This window comes from Mustela nivalis (genome assembly GCF_964662115.1).
Source record: "Mustela nivalis genome assembly, chromosome: 12".
Taxonomy (NCBI): domain Eukaryota; kingdom Metazoa; phylum Chordata; class Mammalia; order Carnivora; family Mustelidae; genus Mustela; species Mustela nivalis.
Window position 1 is genome coordinate 65,689,537 of NC_139031.1, and position 19,864 is coordinate 65,709,400.

A 19,864-nucleotide genomic window follows, 5' to 3' on the forward strand; every position below is an offset into this window, starting at 1 on the left:
GTATGTTTAGCAAGCCTTCATCTAGGAACCGTGGAGCCGCCTTTTCCACTGTATTCAAAAAGGCCCCAGCAGTTTTTGCTTTTAATGGAGTTCCATTGGCTTTCAGCAGGTCTTCTAAAAACCCTTCCAACCGCACTTTAGATACTTCATATCCCATTATGAACACACAGACAACAGACGCGGACGTTAAAGACTCACCGCTAAATTCCGCTCTAAGGCCGCCCCGCTTCTTATTGCAGACTTGCTAAATCCCGGCTCTAAGGCCGCCCCGCTTCTTATTGCGGACTTGTACAAGATTCCCACCACTTTGATCGTGGTCCCTTCCCCGCTTACCTGCGGTTTTGATAAGAAAATCCCGGCTCTAAGGCCGCCCCGCTTCTTATTGCGGACTTGTACAAGATTCCCACCACTTTGATCGTGGTCCCTTCCTCGTTTACCTGCAGTTTTGATAAGAAAATCCCGGCTCTATGGCCGCCCCGCTTCTTGTTGCGGTCTTGTACAAGTTTCCCACCACCTTTGTCGTGGTTTTACCCCGCTTACCTGCGGACTTCTCCCTTGCAAGGTTTTTCTATTTTTACTCCCCGCTTTACCGCGGAATTTCCACTTTTGAACATGGCTAATGTCCCCGCTTACCTGCGGACCTTTACTCCCTGCTTTCCTGCGGATTACCTTGCAAGATTCCTTTATTTAGTTCCCGGGTGCCGGCGCCATTTATCGCCCTCGCCCCGCAAGGACGACAAGAACCCTGGTTCGGATGCATCTTCTTTTTTTTTTTTTATTTCCACAAGTCTACACACTTATATATGCTTACATGACCAATCAGCGAGCAGGGTACAGGAGGGAGCGAATCAGGCTGTGCACCTAAACGAACAACTTCGCTAGCAACCAATGCTGTTTACTTCCTCTTTGGGCGTTCCGCTTAGTCTCACGAGGCAATCCTAACCTGGCAACTAGCCAGGCGCCATCTTTTTAATGGCGGAGGCCGCCCTGGCCAGGGGCCTGCCTCCAACAGGCTTTCCAAAGGGGAGGTAGCCTTAAAGGAGGAGTCATTTTTCACCAGTGGAAGGCAAGGACAAAAGGTGTGATCAGGATAGTGTTTGAAGAAGGATAATTCAGTTTCAGTATGGACATGCCACGTAGGAGCTTAAGATTGAAGGTGGGTGGCTTGTTAGGAGGATCTAGGCTGGGGATGGTGGGAAATGATGATGGAGATAGAGGGGATATGTTTGGGTTTTTTTGTTTTTTATCAGTTTAAAATTTAGATATGTTTGCCATATATAGATAGATAGATACAAGTTTTATTTTCAGTGAGAGAGGGGATATATTTGAAGGATGCTTGAGAATCCATCTCATAAATTCTTGGAAAGTGTGGCAAAGTGAAAAATAAAGATTAAAAGATGACTCCCAGGTTTCTGACTTGAACACCTGGATACAGTAAACTTTAGAATTTTTTGATATTTAAGAAGCTGCAGAAACTTCACAAGACCTTCTATCTTGTGTTACCTTTCTAATTGAGATGAGAAGCCCAAAAATCTTGGTTTTACCCAGGTGACTTAGTAGGCAGGGGTAGGGCTACAAGAGCCTGTCTCCTGACTCCCTGTCTGGTGTTTGCCCTGCCCTGCCTTTCTGAGTATAAAACCAAAGCCGTGTCAGACCTTGTCAGAGGGCTGGGGACCCGAAAGGCTCTTTTAAGGGTCATATGCATGTGTGAAACTAGGAGAGTGGGTAATATCTCCAAGCCGATGGGACACTAGTGATGCAACGTGGAGACCACCCGCATCTAGGTGGCAAAAAGAAGAATGGATGGAAAAAACTAGAAGCAGCTCTCAGGTGGAAAACTGAAATGAACTATTGTTAGTAGGAGTTGGTGGAGGGATAAAGTACAGAGGAGGGGGGTAGCAGTGAGTGGTATTAAGTGCAACAGAGACCAGACAGGATAAAGCCCAAGAAAAAAGGTCTTTGAACTTAAAGATGGAGGTCAGCAGTTATTTTTAAAAAATCAATTTAAGTAGAATGGCAGAAGTAGAAACCTATATGAGAAAATATTAGCAGCTACAGACCACTCAGCTTAAAGATTTTACTGTGAAAGAAAAGAAGGAAAAGAGTACAGCAACTTGAAGAAAAGGAGTGGAAGGATGTTCAGGAGAGAGGAGGTTGAGAGATTCGTTGTCTTTTTCAATTTTGTTATGAGAACTATAGCTAACTATAGACAGAGAGGAAAAAGAGTCTCTAGAGACAGAAGGATTTGAAGCATCTGAAGATAGCAAGATCGAATATGGTGCTAGGATTTCAGGAGAGGCAGTAGACACAGAGCCCAGGCTTGGGAGAGAGAAAGAGAGAATGCATGTCGGTGCATAATGGCACAGACACTCATTGGAGGTCGTGTGACTGAGCGCTTACCTGTGCCAAGCCCTGTGCTTAAAGCTCTATATTATGTCGTGTCATTTAATTCATACTACAGTCAAGGAGGCAGTTAGTAGTGTTTTTTGTGGGGTTTTTTTTTTTTGGAGTTTTTTTTGTTGTTTTGGTTTTTTTTTAAGCTCCCAAGTTACCACCGAGGCAAAGAAGTCTTGATGGGTTTGGGTAATTTGTCTAAGGTCACAGACGTTTTAAGTAAGTAGGAGACTGGGTTGCTAACTCAGTCCAGTCTCTCTTTCTTTGAAACCTGAGCTATCACATAAAGGTCTGTTGAGACAGGAGAGAGCACATGCTGGCTGGTTGGGGGAAGTTTGACCACAGAGTTATATACTGAGCGCAGACAGGGAGCCATAGCTGGCAGGTTTGGGGTCGTCATTGACAGTGAGAGTGGAAGTGGAGAGAGTTGAGACAGCGCTAAGCATTGTGAACTGGCTTGGCTGAGGCCGGGGCAGGTAGCTGCTCTTGCTGATGGTTTTTTGTAACCAGTGCTATTTGTATACCGTGGCTATCCTGGGAGAAGGACTCCGCTTTGCTCTGTTTTGTTTTTTTAGACTAAGAACATGTTAGATCTTCTGTCAGCTCTTTAAATTGTAGAAATTAAAGTTATTTTATCCCTTGTGAGGCAAAAGGGCCCTTTATTTTTTTAAATTCCTATGTTAAGCAGCGTAGCAACCAGGAATCTCATATGTTGTACCAAAAGCCCCAGGTAACCTGGCAGTGGGGCCGTATTGCTTTTGCTGTTCCAAGTGATAGCTGTTGGTGTGCCTTCCTGATGGCTTTGTCAAAAATACCCTCCACGGATATGCACATTTTGGACATCTTATTTAAAAGGCAGAATTTTTGAAGTTCGGAAGAGGATGTCAAATACCTCAAGGGGTCCAGGTTTTGTATCTAATATGGTGAGAATTTGAGAATAATATTGGAAGTCATATGATATTATCCGTATTATGCTTAAAGGTTGCCTTAATGAAAAAAAAAAAAACCTGGAAAGAAAAAGACTTTCTATCTTCCTGTCTCTGTGTTCTAGGTGCATCAAAGAGGAGAGTCGAGGTGTGCACATGTTCATAGGGTTGTTGTCGGGATTTATGAAAATAATGCATGTGAAGGACATAAATTAGAAACTAGCTCATAGTTTGTATGATGTGTTATTATTAATTTTAAATTATGGGATGTCAACTAATGGATAACCTTGTAGAAATACATGGTTCCTGCCACTCTGCCCCAGTCCTGGGTAGTTTCTGATGATGTGTGGTCAACAGCTGTGTCTAGGTCAGGCGTGCTTCTTTGGACTTTGGAGTAGGAAATAAAATTTATTTCCTATTATATTTATTTATTTTATTTAATAAATAAATAAAATAGGAAATAAAATAAAATAGGAAATATAGGAAATAAATAAAAATAAAATAAGAAATAAAATAAATTTATAGGAAATAAATAGGAAATAAAACATTTTATTTCCTATTTCCTAATAAAATAGGAAATAATAGGAAATAAAAGGAGGAACCTTGAAAAATACTGTTTTGTTTTGTTTTTTTAAAGATTTTATTTATTTATTTGACAGAGAGAGATCACAAGTAGACAGAGAGGCAGGCAGAGAGAGAGGAGGAAGCAGTCTCCCTGCTGAGCAGAGAGCCCAATGCGGGACTCCATCCCAGGACTCTGAGATCATGACCTGAGCCGAAGGCAGCAGCTTAACCCACTGAGCCACCCAGGTGCCCTGAAAAATACTGTTTTTATAAAACACTACCCAAGGGAGTTGAGTGTGCTGAAAAGAGGACTCGAAAATGTTCTTAAAAATATTAGAAAATGACTACATTGTACACCTGAAGCTAACACTATATGTTAACTGTATTGGAATTAAAAATTTTAAACTTCATAAAGAAAATAAAAAATACTGGAAAATTATTCATTTTTTAAAATCATTTTTCCATTTGTTCACCAAATATTTTTTGAGGGCTGACACTCTACTAGGAGCTGGAGTTACAAGGATGAATATGCTATCATTGCCTTCAAAGTGACCAGTGCTCGGGGAGGGGATAGAATATAACCATGTAGTGCCATAGTTCTTTAATAATTAGTGCCATAAAGGTTTTTTGGTTTGTTGTTGTTGTTGTTGTTTTGTTTTTTAAAAGAGGAAAAGAGGGTGTGGAGAACAGAGGTTGAGAGAGAATCCCAGGCAGGCTCTATGCCCAGTGCAGAGCCCAACATGGGACTCAGTGTTATAACCCTGAGGTCATGACCTGAGCTGAAATTAAGAGTTGGTCACAACCAGTTGAGCATGAAGCTGCGCCATGTTTTTTTAGTAGGCAAAATAGTTTTTAAAAGAAGAAAACTCAGATATAAAAGAGTATACGACAGGGGCACCTGGGTGGCTCAGCGGGTTAAAGCCTCTGCTTTCAGCTCAGGTCATGATCTCAGGGTCCTGAGATGCAGCTCCGCATCAGGCTCTCTGCTCAGCGGGGAGCCTGCTTCCTCCTCTCTGTCTCTCTCTACTTGTGATCTCTGTCAAATAAGTAAATTCTTTAAAAAAATGTTTATTGACTGTAAAGGAGATACTGTGTGACACTCAAAAATTCCCCTTTGGGGTCTGATCAATTTAGCAAACCAGTACAAAACTAGGATTAGGTGTTTTGCCAAATTAAAGATTGGCTCTTAGCCTGATAAATAGAAAACTCTACTGTGATTCAGGTGTGAAACCATCTAGTAGTAATACTTCAGCAGCAAGTTGTTTAAAGACTATATTAGCTATTTCCATTTTCTGCTGCAACAGGACAGTGTGCTTTTCATTGCTAATGGTAGTGACCTTTATATCATCACCTTTTATTGAAGTTCCTTTTGCTAAGTATTATACTGAGTACTTTATGCTAGTCATTGGATCTAAATTCTCATGTCACTAAGAAGTTACATTTAATAGATGAGGAATTTGAGGTATAGAAATACTGAGAATGTATAGCTAAGTGGCAGGGCAGTGATATGAGCTCAGGTTTCTGACTCCCAAAGCCTGTATTCTTGTTCCAACAGTGTCCTGCCATTGGTAGGAAGTGGCAGAATTCAGATATAGATCCATATTAAGATGGTACTTTAAAAAAATATATTTGTTTGTCAGGGAGAGTAGCAGGCAGAGGGAGAAGCAGACTTATTCCCCCTCCCCGCCTGCCGCCCCAACAAGGAGGCCTATGTGGGACTCAGTCCCAGGCCCAGTCATCATGACCTGAGCTGAAGGCAGATGCTTAACCAGCTGAGCCACCCAGATGTCCCAGAGATGGTACATTTTTACTGTTCTTTGTTTTTTTGTTTTTTTAATACAGTCTACTTCTTTGAAAAGTCATTTTCTTCAGGAAGTTAGTTGCATGTAGAAAGGTGGAACATGAGGATGATAACCAGGCTTGACTAGGTGATCAGCCGTAGTGGTTGACAGTGCAAGAGAGATGGCCTCCATTGAGTGTATGTCAAGGAGAAAAAGTGAAAAAGGAATTATCAGGGGGTGTTATTTGTATAATATTGCACATTTTGAAGGAAACTTGTCAAAGAAATGAATCAAGAGCAAGCCAGCTTGAACATCTCTTTAAGGCAGTAGGTTCTCCTCATAGGGTTTCTGACCATTGGCAGATAGGATGTTTGAGCTGATCACCCCATTGAAAACAATAAAAAATGTTGGGTAATATACTTTAGTGTATTTTGTAAAAGCCTTTTCAGATTCATAAGCTAGTCAGGAGTATCAAGCCAAAATTTAGGTGAGATAAGCAGAACCCTAAGGCTGGCTGGCTTTGGCCTTCAAGGCATTTGCCAAACACCTGAACTTGAGTATTAATTCTTGATGCCCCAGGGGACAGCCACATAACTGCCCAGAGTGCTAAGTCTAAAAGAAAAGGGTATAACTCAGGTGGGCAAGCAAGGCACTTACTGTCAGGTGCTGAGCTTGTTGAACAGTCCTGTGACTGAGTGCGTCCTTCACGTCTCTACTTTAGGGACTACTCTTGCCGTATCTAATTCCTGGTCCTAAAGAAATTCCTCTTCCATAAAGCTGGACTTCAAAGGGTTATAATTGTAAGCCAACCCTTCTGTGTAAGGGTATAATTAAAATGCTCTCTTTTACCGCTCTGGACTATAAGGAAAATTGCTTTGGTTCTGGAGGGAGAGAGAAGAGAGAGGGGAAGACCCACTCTTGGTAATAATTTGGAATTCTAAGCTTGTCTCATATGGGTTTGCATTGTTAAATTTGTATTTCTCGGGTGATTAAAAAAACTCTCAAGCTGGCAAAGTCTTGAATTGGTAGTACCCCTAGGTACCTGACAGAAACAAACACAAGTTCTCTCTTTTTAATTTTAATTTATTTTAATTTTTTATAAGACTTTATTTATTTATTTGACAGACAGAGATTACAAGTAGGCAGAGAGGCAGGCAGAGAGAGAGGAGGAAGCAGGCTTCCTGCTGAGCAGAGAGCCCAATGTGGGGCTCAATCCCAGGTCTCTGAGATCATGACTGAGCCGAAGGCAGAGGCCTCAACCACTGAAGCACCCAGGTACCCCTCTTTTTTACTTTTTTTTTTTTTAAGATTTTATTTATTTGACAGATCACAAGTAGGTGGAGAGGCGGGCAGAGAAAGAGAGGGGGAAGCAGGCTCACTGCTGAGCAGAGAGCCTGATGCAGGGCTTGATCCCAGGACCCTGAGACCTTGACCCAAGCCAAAGGCAGAGACTTAACTCACTGAGCCACTCATGGGCCCCCAAACACAAGTTCTCTTGAAAGGAGCCCCCCTTCATACCTGTTAGGATGAGCAGTGGGCATTATATGTAAATGATGAACTCCTGAACTCCACTCCTGAAACCAATATTGAACTGTATGTCAACAATAACTAGAATTTAAAATAAATAAATAAATAAATAAATAAAGCCCACCTTCGCCCAGACCTCAGAGTTTCCACAGATATTATTCCAAGGAAAAGGAACTGCTCATAGTCTAAAATCTCAAGTCACACAAGGAAACAAGGGACTTTAAGAAGAGATAGCAACTTTTTAAACCTATAACAGGCAGCTTTTTAAATCTACAAAGGTTTAAATTTCAAAATTATCAGAAATATAAAATGAATGTTTTTATTTGTTTTAAAAGATTAAAAGGGATGAAATATTTATAATGATTAAACTTTAAAACCAAACATTTCAAAATTCTGGCTTTAAGAACAGACTAAACATAGCTGAAGAGAAAATTAGTGAACTAGAACATAAGGGAATGACTCAGAACAGAGAGGTTGAGACAGAGGAAAGTATGAGCTGGTCTCATAAGTATAAAAGGAAACCAGAAGGAAAGGAGAGATGATATCTAAAAATTACCCAGAACCATTAAAAAGCTATCAGTCCTTAGATTCAGAAGCACAACAAATCGCAAGTGGGATAAATAAAAATAATCCAGATTAAGATGTCACAGTGACACTGCTGAATACCAGGACTTCCGGGAAGTCCATAGATGGCCAGAAGGAACAGCAGGTGCCCCCAAAGGAGAATGGTTGAACTGACAACCAACTTAAAAACCCAGAATAGTAAAAGCCAGACATCAGCACAGTGTTTTCAGTGTGTGGAGGAAAAACCTTTCAACTTAGAATTCTATACTCAGTGAAAGTGTCTTCCAGGAACAGGGATAAAATAAAGACATTGTTTAGACTAGCAAAACTGAAAATGCATACCACAAACAGGCCCTTACTAAAGGAAATTCTAGAATGTACTTTAAGTAGAAGGAAAGTGATTCAGATGACAGTTTGGAGACGTAGCAAGGAATGAGGAGCAAAGAGTGGTATATGTTTAGTCTAAATAGCATTGTGTGAATTTAAATATATGTGTGATGGTAATTACAGTTGTTCATATTTTTAAAGCTAGAATTAAAGTACCTGACAATAAGATGGGGGGTTGCGTATAATGTAAGTTGTATAAAATGCATGTATTACACAGGAGGAAGGAGATAACAAAGACAGTAAATACATATATTAAGATTTCCAGGGTAGAAACGCTTAGAGTAAAAACAGTCTGAACCTTGCAAATAGATAGTGGGGAGATGTCAGAAGAAAGAAGGCAAGAAAGGAAAGGAAAGGAAAACTGAAAAGGTGGGACATGTTTTATAGATTATCTTTGTGAAGGCGACGTGCTCAGAGACTACAATTCCATGTAATAAGACTCTGTGCCACTTCCTGAATTTCTAGCCTGTCTAAATGTGAGCATCCTTGATGGCAAAGCAGCGTACAATAGAACAGTAGAGAACTAGAACCAACACAGGAGTGGCATTTCCTACCAAAAACAAAACAACAAAAAAAAGAAAAAACCCTTGAGTCTCCAAGATGCTTTGGTTAGAATTGCAATGAAATTAAGGAGAAGCCAGTATCCTGAAAGTCCCCAGACTAAAGAAACTAAATAATAGGTTTTGATATTTCATATTCAAATTGAAGTAATTTCAGTGTCACCGATATCAAGTCTCCAGTTGTTGGCTGGGTCATTTGGTTTTAACACCAGTGACACAATCTCATAACGGGTCTTGGCACCAGTGCTTTTTCTCCACAAGATACTGAAACTCACCCTGTTCAAATCCCAGGCACGTGGGCCTCACTCTCCCTTGACTGGGCAGGAGAGGTGCTGCCAGGCTGTGTATACAAGGGTTAACTCACTGGGGAGAAACCAAGAGGAATGCTAAGGATCAAGACCTGACATGCTGCCCATTGTTTGTAGCTCCAGGATCAAAATATACAATTATACATGCCAAATAAATTCTAAACCTGTAAGGTAGGAAAGGAGGGGTGGCTCTGACTACAGGTGCCAGAAGCATTAAATAACGTCCCCAGACAAGGTGCACCACTGTTGTCTTGAATGCTGCAGGTCCCTCCGTCTGGCATTTTACCCCCTGCCAGACAATGTGCATTCACTGCAGGAGTCTCTGTTGAGCCTCCGTCTCCCAGACCTGCTGGCTCCTGGTGCCCGGCCCTGACACAGAGGTGCCTTTGTGAGTGTAATTACCCTCCCCTGTATGAGACATACTCTGTTTGGAGCTGTGGTTGCAGGTACAGCTCGCAGAAGCAGGAATTAGCATGCAAAAAGACTGCACTGCCCCAACTCCTTTATCAGCAGTCATTCTTGAGGCTTGTTTTTTGTTCCTCAGATTGATTGGGTAGGTGTGATACCATCCAAGATGCAGAGCTTTAAAGGAAAAAAAAGAGCCTTTGGAGATAGCAGAGAGAGAGAGAGAGAGAAATCCTGTTGTGTTCTTTTGACAATTTCGTGCCTGACAGAGCTGCCGGAGTAAACTTGAGTGGATGCTTCTAGCAACTTAAGAACTGATTAAGCTCCCTTGGGCTTTCCCCAGTGTCCACATTAAAAAAAAAAAAAAAAGTGTGAAGCAGAAAACATAATTCTTTGGCCACAGCAATACTGTGGCCAGCGTCCCTGAGCCTGAGTGGCCCATGCTGACAGTGGACGATTAACCGGAGGTTAAGTGAGACGAAGCCTTGTAGAAGTTGGCCTAGACTCCGAAGAGAGAATGATGACAAGAGGCCTTAGATTGATACAGAATGAATGGAGCCAGGGTGGAGAAGTAAACTAGTTTGAGTTTTGATTCTAGTTTATTTATATATAGGTCTCCCCTCAGATGCCTTTTCTCATTCCTGTCTGTTATTAGTGGGCCTTTTGTTAAAAAGGACATTAAAAAAAAATTTTTTTTTTCCCTCTTTGGAGAAGTGCTTTAATAAATACCAAGAGATTCGATTATTGCATTTTGTGTTTACGAATTTTCCCCCAAGTGATTTTACTGTGTGTAGAGAGGAAATGTAGGGCTGACCAGAGAGCATCTTGAGGGCAGAGTTGCCCAGAGAACCAGTGAGAAAGCTGTAAGGCAGGAAAATGTGGGGATTTTCTTATAGGGCAAGAACATTTAAAGATTTATTTAAGGTGGCACACACTTTGTAATTGATTAATTTTTTAATGGCCAGAGTAGTGATTTCGGTGTTGCTGACGCAGGCTCTTGGGCAGCACGGAATGTTGTCCCTGAGCACTTCGGAGAGCTTAGGCGTGGGGCAAGTGGATTTCAAGTTCGACGGGTTCGGGTTCCGTGACGTGATGTGGGACTGCAGAGTGGGTACTCACCGTGGAGAGAAAAATTCTCACTGTTGGAACTTTGAAAGCCTTTTTTCACATCCTGCTTCCCTTTTCATTGTGCGGGAGCCACAGGTCAGGTGTCGCCGGAGGCAGCCTTACAAATTGGCACCTGCCTTTGTGCGGTGGACCTGAAGAAAGTAGTGGGGAAGGAAAGGGGGGGGCAGTGGAAGAAGTCTTTTTCTCCAACCTTTTGCAACTTTAGCTCTCCTGGGGAGTTGGGCTTTGATGCCTGCGATTCCCGATGCCCGGGAGGGATTTGCTGCAGGGAGATGCCTGAGCAGACGCCAGGAGAGGCTGGGACACCAACACCTCCTCGGGACTTTTGTGGTTTTATCATTTATTTTTAAGCCCCTGGCCCCACAGGTTTTCTTTCTTCCTTGGCTTTTCCTTCTCCCTTTTCTCAGATAATCAGAAACCTGTGACCTCTTTCATGGTCTGATCTTCATTCTAACATGTGTAAATTACTTGACAACATTGTCTGATTCCAGGTAGGAAAAATATGTCTTCCTGACCCATTTTTCCCGTGGTGGTTCACAGTGCATCTTCGGTTTTTCCTTAGCTTTGTTCTTTTTGTTTGTTTGTTCACTTGAGTTTTCATCAGGCCGTTTTTCTTCTCAGGGATCAGGGGTGTTTTCAGACATCTTAAACGTGTTGCACCCCTTACTAGACATGTGTTGTCACACAGATGCAGGATTTGTTGTCATGACTTCAGGACAGGAGGGAGTATTCCTTCTTGGGAAAACCCACCTGCAGCTTCCCATGGCCTTACTCTTCGGTGTCACAGGGAGGTTTCTAATTTCACATCATGTCTTCTTCCCGTGGCCTCCTAGTCATCTTGAAGCCACATAAGCATCTGACTTCCTGTCCTTTTTTTAAATATTCATATTCCAGTACAAAATCCTCAACTACTTTTTCCTAAGTTCTATTACATCGTCCCCAACAAATTAGAGATCTTTGTTTGAAAAGCTAAAAGCCTGACTTTGGTTTCTAATATAGTTCTCCAAGAAATGGGTTAGTTTTCCTTGTAGGAGCCTGACCATGTATCCCAAAACCTCTGGTTTCTCTTTTTAATTGTGTCGCATTGATCATCGTTGTTTCTGTGTGACTTGGTGGAGTCAAGTCAGTGTCACCAGAACATCCCTTAGGCACAAGCTGACAGCCACAGATTTTGCTGAGTGTTCTCTAGCCCCTGCTCCCTGGCCCTTGGTGCCTACTCTGTGAAATAGGCAGCATTAATAGAGGCAGATAGAAGAGCACGAAGAAAATCAGAACAGCACTAAGGGAGTGCAGACAGTGTAGAGGTGTGTGGAATTCACTCCCTGTCTGCCCTCTAGTTAAAGAATCATCCTGGTGCGCCTGGGTGGCTCAGTGGGTTAAAGCCTCTGCCTTCGGCCCAGGTCATGACCTCAGGGTCCTGGGGTTGAGCCCCGCATTGGGCTGCCTGCTCAGTGGGCAGTCTGCTTCTCTGTCTGCCTTCTGCTCCCTGTGCTTGTGCTCTGTATCTCTCTCTCTCTCTGACAAATAAGTAAAATAAAAAAAGGAAAGACTCCTTTGTGGAAAGGGTGCTATTTGGGCTTTAAGCGAATAAAGAGGTGCTATTCAAGGAGTTGATGTTCCCAGCTTAGCCATCCTCAAGGTCGTTGCAGGGTGATTGGGTTATCTTGATTGATCAGATGAGTGGGGCATTGCGCAGCGTTACCTAAGAGGAGCCAGGCTGGCCAAGGAGAGGAAGGTGAGCAAGTGAAGGCATTACAAAGCTTTGAGAAGGGTGAGGGTACGAGCCCTGATTCGCAGGACAGCCGAGACCAAAGATGGCTGTACAGTTTTGCAAACAGCAGATAGAAAGGAAATTTAGGCAAAATGGCTAAGTAATGAAGGAGATGCTAAACCATACCAGTCCCTACCTCCCCACTCCCACCCCCCAGGTAACCCCCACAAAACCATACACCATGAATTGAAGGAGAAGAAAAGGATAACTCCGAATCACAGAATGACTGTCCCAACTATGGAATAGCTGCTAATTTTACTGATGGAAGGAAATGCTCCAAGGCATATACAGTTGCATTGGTTCTCTCTGGCTGGTGAAAATGAAGCAATTTTGAGCAATTTAAATTTTTAATGCTTTTCTCTGTTGTCTGTGATGAGCAGTTAATATTCTATAATCAAGGGGGAGAAACATTTTAAAGGAAAAATATTACCAGCAAAACAATAGACTGAAGTTTGGCTCTTAGATGTGAAGATTTTGGGAGATGAGGCTAAAAGTAAAAACTAATAGATTTAGTAAAAAGCAAGATTTGGGGGAGGAAGAATTTTATCAGCCTAAAAGATGACCCCAAAGAGATCTATTTAGAAAGCCAGTAATACGGCAGCCTGTCTTTTACTATATAGAGGGAGTGGTGCATGAAGATCTCAACTGATCTTCATTTGAATTGGTTCTTTGGCATCTAATTTGAGTATCTCCTGAACAGAGTAAGCTAGCAGAACTTACCGGAAGGTCTGCAGGCAGATGAGGCAAAGGAAGTAAATGTAGTGAAACAGCTGGTGAGGGTCTTCCCCCTACATATGAACTGATCCCAAGGGAAAGACTGGACGCTGAGCATGGATCCGTATGTTCTGCTGTACTTTCTCCCCCTGGAAAAAGCTGGGGGAAGTGGAAGGATTTGAGAGTCCTGTCCTGAGTGTTGCACCTGCCTCTGGCGCTGCTTCCAAGGTTGTCCCCTGAGCGAGCCAGTAGTGTGACCCTTAATAATAAATGTGCAGCTGATCAATTAATAATAGTCCTGGGTACCCTTTGCACATATATATAAAAGGAGGAATTTGGGTGTGGTGGATTTTTTGGTTCTTCTTTTCAGTTAGATATTTAACCGTTTGGGGGTAGACAAGATACAGAAGTGTGGGTCGATCAGCAGAACGTGATGTAGATCCACCCCCCCTCCTTTCTGAGTATCTGTACAGAATGGACAGAGGTATCTTTTTTTTTTTAAGGTTTTATTTATTGGGACACTGGGATGGCTCAGTGAGTTAAAGCCTCTGCCTTAGGCTTGGGTCATGATCTCAGGGTCCTGGAGTCGAGCCCCGCATTGGGCTCTCTGCTCAGTGGGGAGCCTGGTCTCTTTCTGCCTGCCTCTCTGCCTACTTGTGATCTCTGTCTGTCAAAGAAATAAATAAAATCTTAAAAAAAAAAAAAAAAAGATTTTATTTGTTTATTTGACAGAGATCACAAGTAGGCAGAGAGGCAGGCGTGAGGTGGCGGGGGGTAATGCAGGCTCCCCACTGGGCAGAGGAGCCCAATGCTCAGCTCCTTTCCAGGAACCTGAGATCATGACCTGAGATGATGGCAGAGGCTTAACCCACTGAGCCACCCAGGACAGAGGTATTTTAATATATCCATGGGTAGGTTGAGGAAGAGTGAGCAAGACAGAATCCAGATTGTAAGCATTTGTTCTGGCTAGAAGGATGGGCCAAGCTAGGACAAGGTTTACCAGGATGAAACAAAGCCCTGCTTATGTTATTTATTTAAGGCAGCTAATGAAGTTACAGTATCCATAGGTTAATGGTAGTTCATATGAAAAAGACTAGAGGTTTTATTACCCACAGTCTCAGTTTGAGTCAGGAGTGTAATGGTGGTGTCACAAAGCCAAGGCTATGGTAACAGATGTGTCATGTTAGGAACTTTGACAGAGTGGAACCTAGCTTCAAGCAAAAATCCCCGCGATCCAACATCATTCAACCTTACTAAATTCACTGGGCTCGGCTAGATCTGTTGAATCTGGATGGATTCATTATTTTCTTTGAAGAATCTCTCAATTTAGTGGAAATTTTTAGGTATTAGAAATCTGTGAAAGAAATGATACTAAATCATTAGGTGTTGAAAAGGGGTGACTTCCTTCCCATTGAGCCTTCCTGAGACACAGTATGTGTCTCGTGGTTTTCATTAGAATGCTACGTTTCTGGGCACACACCAGTTCTCAAGGCCCCTCCGTGCATTATTTTGGCACCAGAAATTATTTGAAGACTTTGCCGTAGTTGCTAATTGCTCTATGCACAGATCTTAAATGGGTGGGAATTATTGTAAATATGTTAAAGCTTTAGAACAAGCATTTATCAATGTTTCATACCCTAGAGGAGAAGGGTATGTGAATAAATTAGGGGATCCATGAACCCCTTAAAAAGGTATATAATTTTTTATGTATGTGTAATTTTTTCTGGGAAGGAGTCCAATGCTTTCATCAGAATCTCAAACAAGACAAAAACAAACCTCTTCCCCTGCTACCTATATAATTTGTCTACTTCCTAGTATGTAAACAGAGGGTACCTTGGTTGTTAACTGCCCATCTTCTGAGAACAGATACTCCTTGAAATGCCAGCGAGTGACATGGAATTTAAAAGGATGTTGTAGGCAGAGTTCCAAAAGTGTTTATTTTTTTTTTTTTTTAAGATTTTGTTTATTTATTTGACAGAGATCACAGGTAGGCAGAGAGGCAGGCAGTGGGGGGGTGGGAAGCAGGCTCCCTGTCAAGCAGAGAGCCCGATGCGGGGCTCAACCCCAGGACCCTGGGATCATGACCTGAGCCACCCAGGTGCCCCACAAAAGTGTTTAAATTGGAGTCTTATCATTGAAATATATGAGAACTATCCCCTTCTTGCTCACACCACACAATAAAATTACTTTTATTTTAAAAAAAAACCTCAGATTTATTACTTGAAGAATTTGGATTATTTTTTTCTGTTCCCCTTTCAGCCTGTGAGTACAAACTCAGTCTCCTCCAGGAATATTTTGTTCTGAGGTAAGTTCCAGAAAAGCTTGATCTTCTCAATGGGATATGTGTTTCATGTGGTTTTTCTTCCTTTTCAAATGTACAGGGTGCCAAAGCATGCTTTCTGCGGGACATTCCTTTCTCGGCCATCTACTTCCCGTGCTATGCTCATGTGAAGGCTTCCTTTGCAAATGAAGACGGGCAGATTAGTCCCGGAAGCCTGCTCTTGGCTGGCGCCATAGCTGGTGAGTGGCCCTCACAGAGCTCTGCTTGCCCCAGGCCCCTCCCATGTCACTGCCCTGGAATTTCTTACTTACAATTCTTGATAGGGCTCCTCTGAGGGAGCTGTAGATTGCTTTGAATAGCTACTGAAAAGAAAGGAGAAGAATTTAATCTTCTGGCAGATTAGATTAGGCAAGCTTAATTTCTTAACTCCAGAAAAGGCTCATTAAAATATGGTGCATTTTGTGGTATTGTTGAATTCTAAGTTCTGTATTCTTTCATAGTTTTGCTTCACAGCAAAACGGTGATAATGGTTCAGCCAGAAGTTTTTTAAAAATTTGAATACTTGTGCTTAAAGATGTCTAACCAAAATAGTTCATAAATGCTTGTCCAGAATTTAAGCAGTGGTTATTATTTAATAACTTTTTAATTACTTTTTTAAAAGATTTTATTTATTTGAGAGAGAGAGCACAAACTGGTGGAGGGAGAAACAGACTCCCAGCTGAGCAGGAAGCCGGAGGCTGGTTGGATCCCAAAGCCCTGAGATCATGACTTGAGCTGAAGGCAGATGCTTAGCCCACTGAGCCACCCAGCATCCCAGCAGTAGTTATTATTTAGATAAAAGTAATCAGTAAGTCTCAGCCTGAGGACATACCGGATCCCTTTTAGCTGTGTTACAGGGCCAGGATACGTAAATTGAGCCCCAGAGGGAAATGGCTCTTGTTTTCTGTGCTACAGTGAATGTGTCAATACAAAAACAACAACAACAACAACAAAACAGTGAATATGTCAATACAAAAAAAAAAAAAAAATAGATGAGGACTGGGGAGGGTTTCTACATCTCAATGTAAATTCCCAGAGGAGATTTGATTATGGTCACTGCAGGAATCCGTTGGATCTTTGATGCTCCGTGTTCAGAGACCCTAAGGGCTCTAGCAATCCGGATTTGCTCTCTAGGTGGTGGCAAACATTTAATGAGTTAACAAACCCTAAGGCAGTCGTGGGATGCCTGGGTCCAAATGTTTCTGATACTGGCGTTGTTCTCCAGAGATGTGTGGCTTGAGTCTCAGGAGAACAACCCCCTGCTCTGAGAAGTTGTTTGCTGTTTTGTGGACCTGCCTGGAGCCTGGGAGCCCCTGAAGGCAGGAACCAGCAAGCTCCTCTTTAATTCTTCGGTAATCCCCTTCTTTGCAAGGCAGTGATGTTGGTCAGTGAGGCAGGGTTGTCTTTTCTTGGCTGCGCAGGGGCCTTCATCGTTCCAGGAAGCCACTCTGCTGCTATCACGAAATCATGATTTTGAGACGAGACTATAGAATTCCCAGTTTTAATCCCAATTTAGCTATTGTTTAACTATATCCTTTTATATGTCCTTTACATGAGCATAAGTGAGTATTTTTTAAACCAAAAATGACAGTACAATGCATTTTGTGCATTGCACAAGATAAATTACTTACTGGAAATGAGGTAGGACCTACTGGGAAGAACTATCACACCACTCAATAGTGTGCTGGGTGGACCAGTTACCTCACCTCTCGAGCCTCCGCAGCCATCGCTGTGAATGGAGACGGTAATTGTGCCAACTGTCGAGCCAGTCTGGGAGGTGCAAGTGGGAACACCTGTGTGGAGGACTTTGCACCGTGCCTAGCACACAGTAAATTCTCAGGAAGTACTCGCCAGTATGATGCCGGATCCAAGAGAGTCTGTCTGTAACTTACCCAGAAATCAGTTGTGAGAACAGAAGATACATGTTAGAGCTCAAAGTCTAGGACTCTCTCACAGCTGAGTTTTCCTCACCCCACAAAAATAGCGCCTTTACGTCTTCATTAGAGAAAGGTAGTCAACCAGGTTTCATCGCCGGGTAGGAATTTTCTAAGCAATCCATGCTACCAGAGCTGTAGAAATTCCTAGTGGATTTTTTTCTCTTTAAGGTTTATTTTCTTCCTTCTGTTACTTTTATGATTAGGAAAATAATATTGCTAATTATAAAATATTTGGAAATATATTGAAGGGATAAATAAGAAAATATTATCTGTTATTCTGCGACTGTAAAATAATCCCTATTTAACATTTCTGCTAAGTTTTTAACTTGCATAGTTGCTTAGTTTTTAAGAGTTACAATCACACTGTGGAGATGTGGTTTTCACTTACTTTCATTACTGAAGCACCGTTAGCCAGCACCGCAAAATGGTTGATGGCATATTGCTGTGGGGCCAGACTAGGCAGATTCAAGTTCCTGTTTCTGTGATCTGCCCAAGTTCTGTAACCCCTCTCTGCTTGTTTTTCCATCTGCATATGGGGTGAAGAGTAGTATTGGTCTCATAAGCTTATTATAGAGATCAGTAGACATAAATTAATAAATGTAAAGATCCAAGAAAGTACCTGACACATAAGTATTTTTAACACATACATAATACATAATAATACATATTTTTTAAGACTTTATAAACCTAGTTTTTAACTGCTGCATATTTAACTCTCAATCTTAGGTACTTAAATTTTTTTAAAAAAATTTAAATACATTATATTATTTTTTAAAAAATCTTTGTGCTTAAAGACTTTTTTCCCTATTCTGGGACATTTTTCTTAGAGAAATAGATCTCTAAAGTTACTTTGCTGGTAAAACCGTAGGACCATTTTTATTTAACGCATTACCACAGTATCCTTGGAAGTCGGAAGTTGGAACTGGAGCACCCTGTTCTTGTAGCCCTGCGGCCATCTCACTATCTTTCAGAGTGGTTCTTCAGATAACTTCTCTATTCCCTATCTGTGGCTGCCTAACAGATACCCCAAAGCCCGCAAGCATTGATCATCTTTCTGTGGACTAGGAGTGGCTTATCTGAGTGCCTCTAGCTCAGAGTCTGTCTCTCATGAGGTTGCAGGTACGATGTCCGCCAGAGGCTCGACTGAAAGCAGAGAACTCCGTCAAGGTGGCTCAGTCACAAGGCCATTGGCAGAGAGAGCTCACTGTTTGTTGTTCACCTTGGATGTTGTTGTGACATGGTGGCCCCCCAGAGCCAGGTCAGAGAGGGATGAAGGGACTGGAGAGAAGGGTAGGTAGAAAAAGACAGAAAGAAGGCAAAGCAGTAGCTGCCATGTCCTGAGTGACCAAGCCCTGGAAGTTTAACTCCTTCATTTCCACACTATCCCCTTGGTCACACCCATCAGGGAGACTGAATAGAGGCAGAGGTGTGAAGATAGGAGGTGAAGGTCATTGGGAGTCATTTGGGATCTGACTGCCATGCTTCTTTTCATTTTATTGTCCATCTTCTTCCCTGTAGGGCAGGAGAATACAAGACAGACTGTGGTTGGTTTTTTCCTTCAAAGAAAAGATTAGCGTCAAAGTTTGATGTACCTATCATCCTTGTTTTTCAGGCATATTTGGGAGGTTCCAGTCAATCTGGTAAAAATAAAGAACAAGTGAGAGGTACAAATATTAGAAAAAAGATGTGAATCTCTCATTATTTGTGAGTGACTATTCAGCTTAAAATCCAAATAAAAATGCCCCTAAATATATCAGAATTAACAAGTAATGTAATTTTGTTACAGAATGAACATAAACTTTATCTAGTGATAAGCAGGTAATGGATGTCAAAGGAGGAAGCAGGACAACCAGCTAGCTGCTCAGGGTCGAACTTGCCCTGCAGGCTCAGCCAGATTGCTGCACTGTGTGGAGAAGGGCAGGAAGACTTCTGTGTAGACATGTGTTGTGCCCAGTGCAAGAAGGGCACTGAGCACAGAAATGCCCTCGTGTGGGCTGTTGGATAGAAGATGGGTCACATCCCCACATACCCTTTTGTGGATGCTTGTGAGACCAAAGCCAGTTCCTAGGGAGAAGACATACAGGAGGAGCAGGCTCAGAATGCTGGGAGGTAGAGCTGGAGAGAGCTGTGTCATTAAGAGAAAGGAGAAAAGCTTATCTCAAAATAAGCGCAATGAATACCACTGACTTTGTATTATAACACAAATGTCTCATCACTATTTTTATGTGTGTCTTTATATAAAATATAATTTTAAATTTAAGTTGTGCTCCTACCCAGAATACATATAATTTTTGTTGAGCAATTGTATTATAAAAAAGATGGATCTGGGATTTCATTAATATGATCATGCTATCTATATTTTGATGGCAATTTCAGTTATTCAGTAAGTACTATCTGTTTCTAAAAATTCTATTTGATCTGAGGTTAGATTGCTTTAGCAATATTTTTTAAAATTTATTTTATTTTTTCAATGTTCCAAGATTCATTGTTTATGACCACACCCAGTGCTCCATGCAATATGTGCCCTCCTTAATACCCACCACCAGGCTCTCCCTACCCCCTACCCCCTCCAAAACCC

General features: G+C 42.0%; 1 protein-coding gene across 1 annotated transcript in view; it reads left to right on the forward strand.

The window, feature by feature from the left end:
- Positions 1-19,864, forward strand: part of SLC25A13 (solute carrier family 25 member 13) — a 180,519-nt gene that overhangs the window by 151,873 nt on the left and 8,782 nt on the right. The window contains 1 exon segment of the mRNA XM_082693601.1: positions 15,411-15,549. Coding sequence (XP_082549727.1) covers positions 15,411-15,549 — 139 coding nt within the window.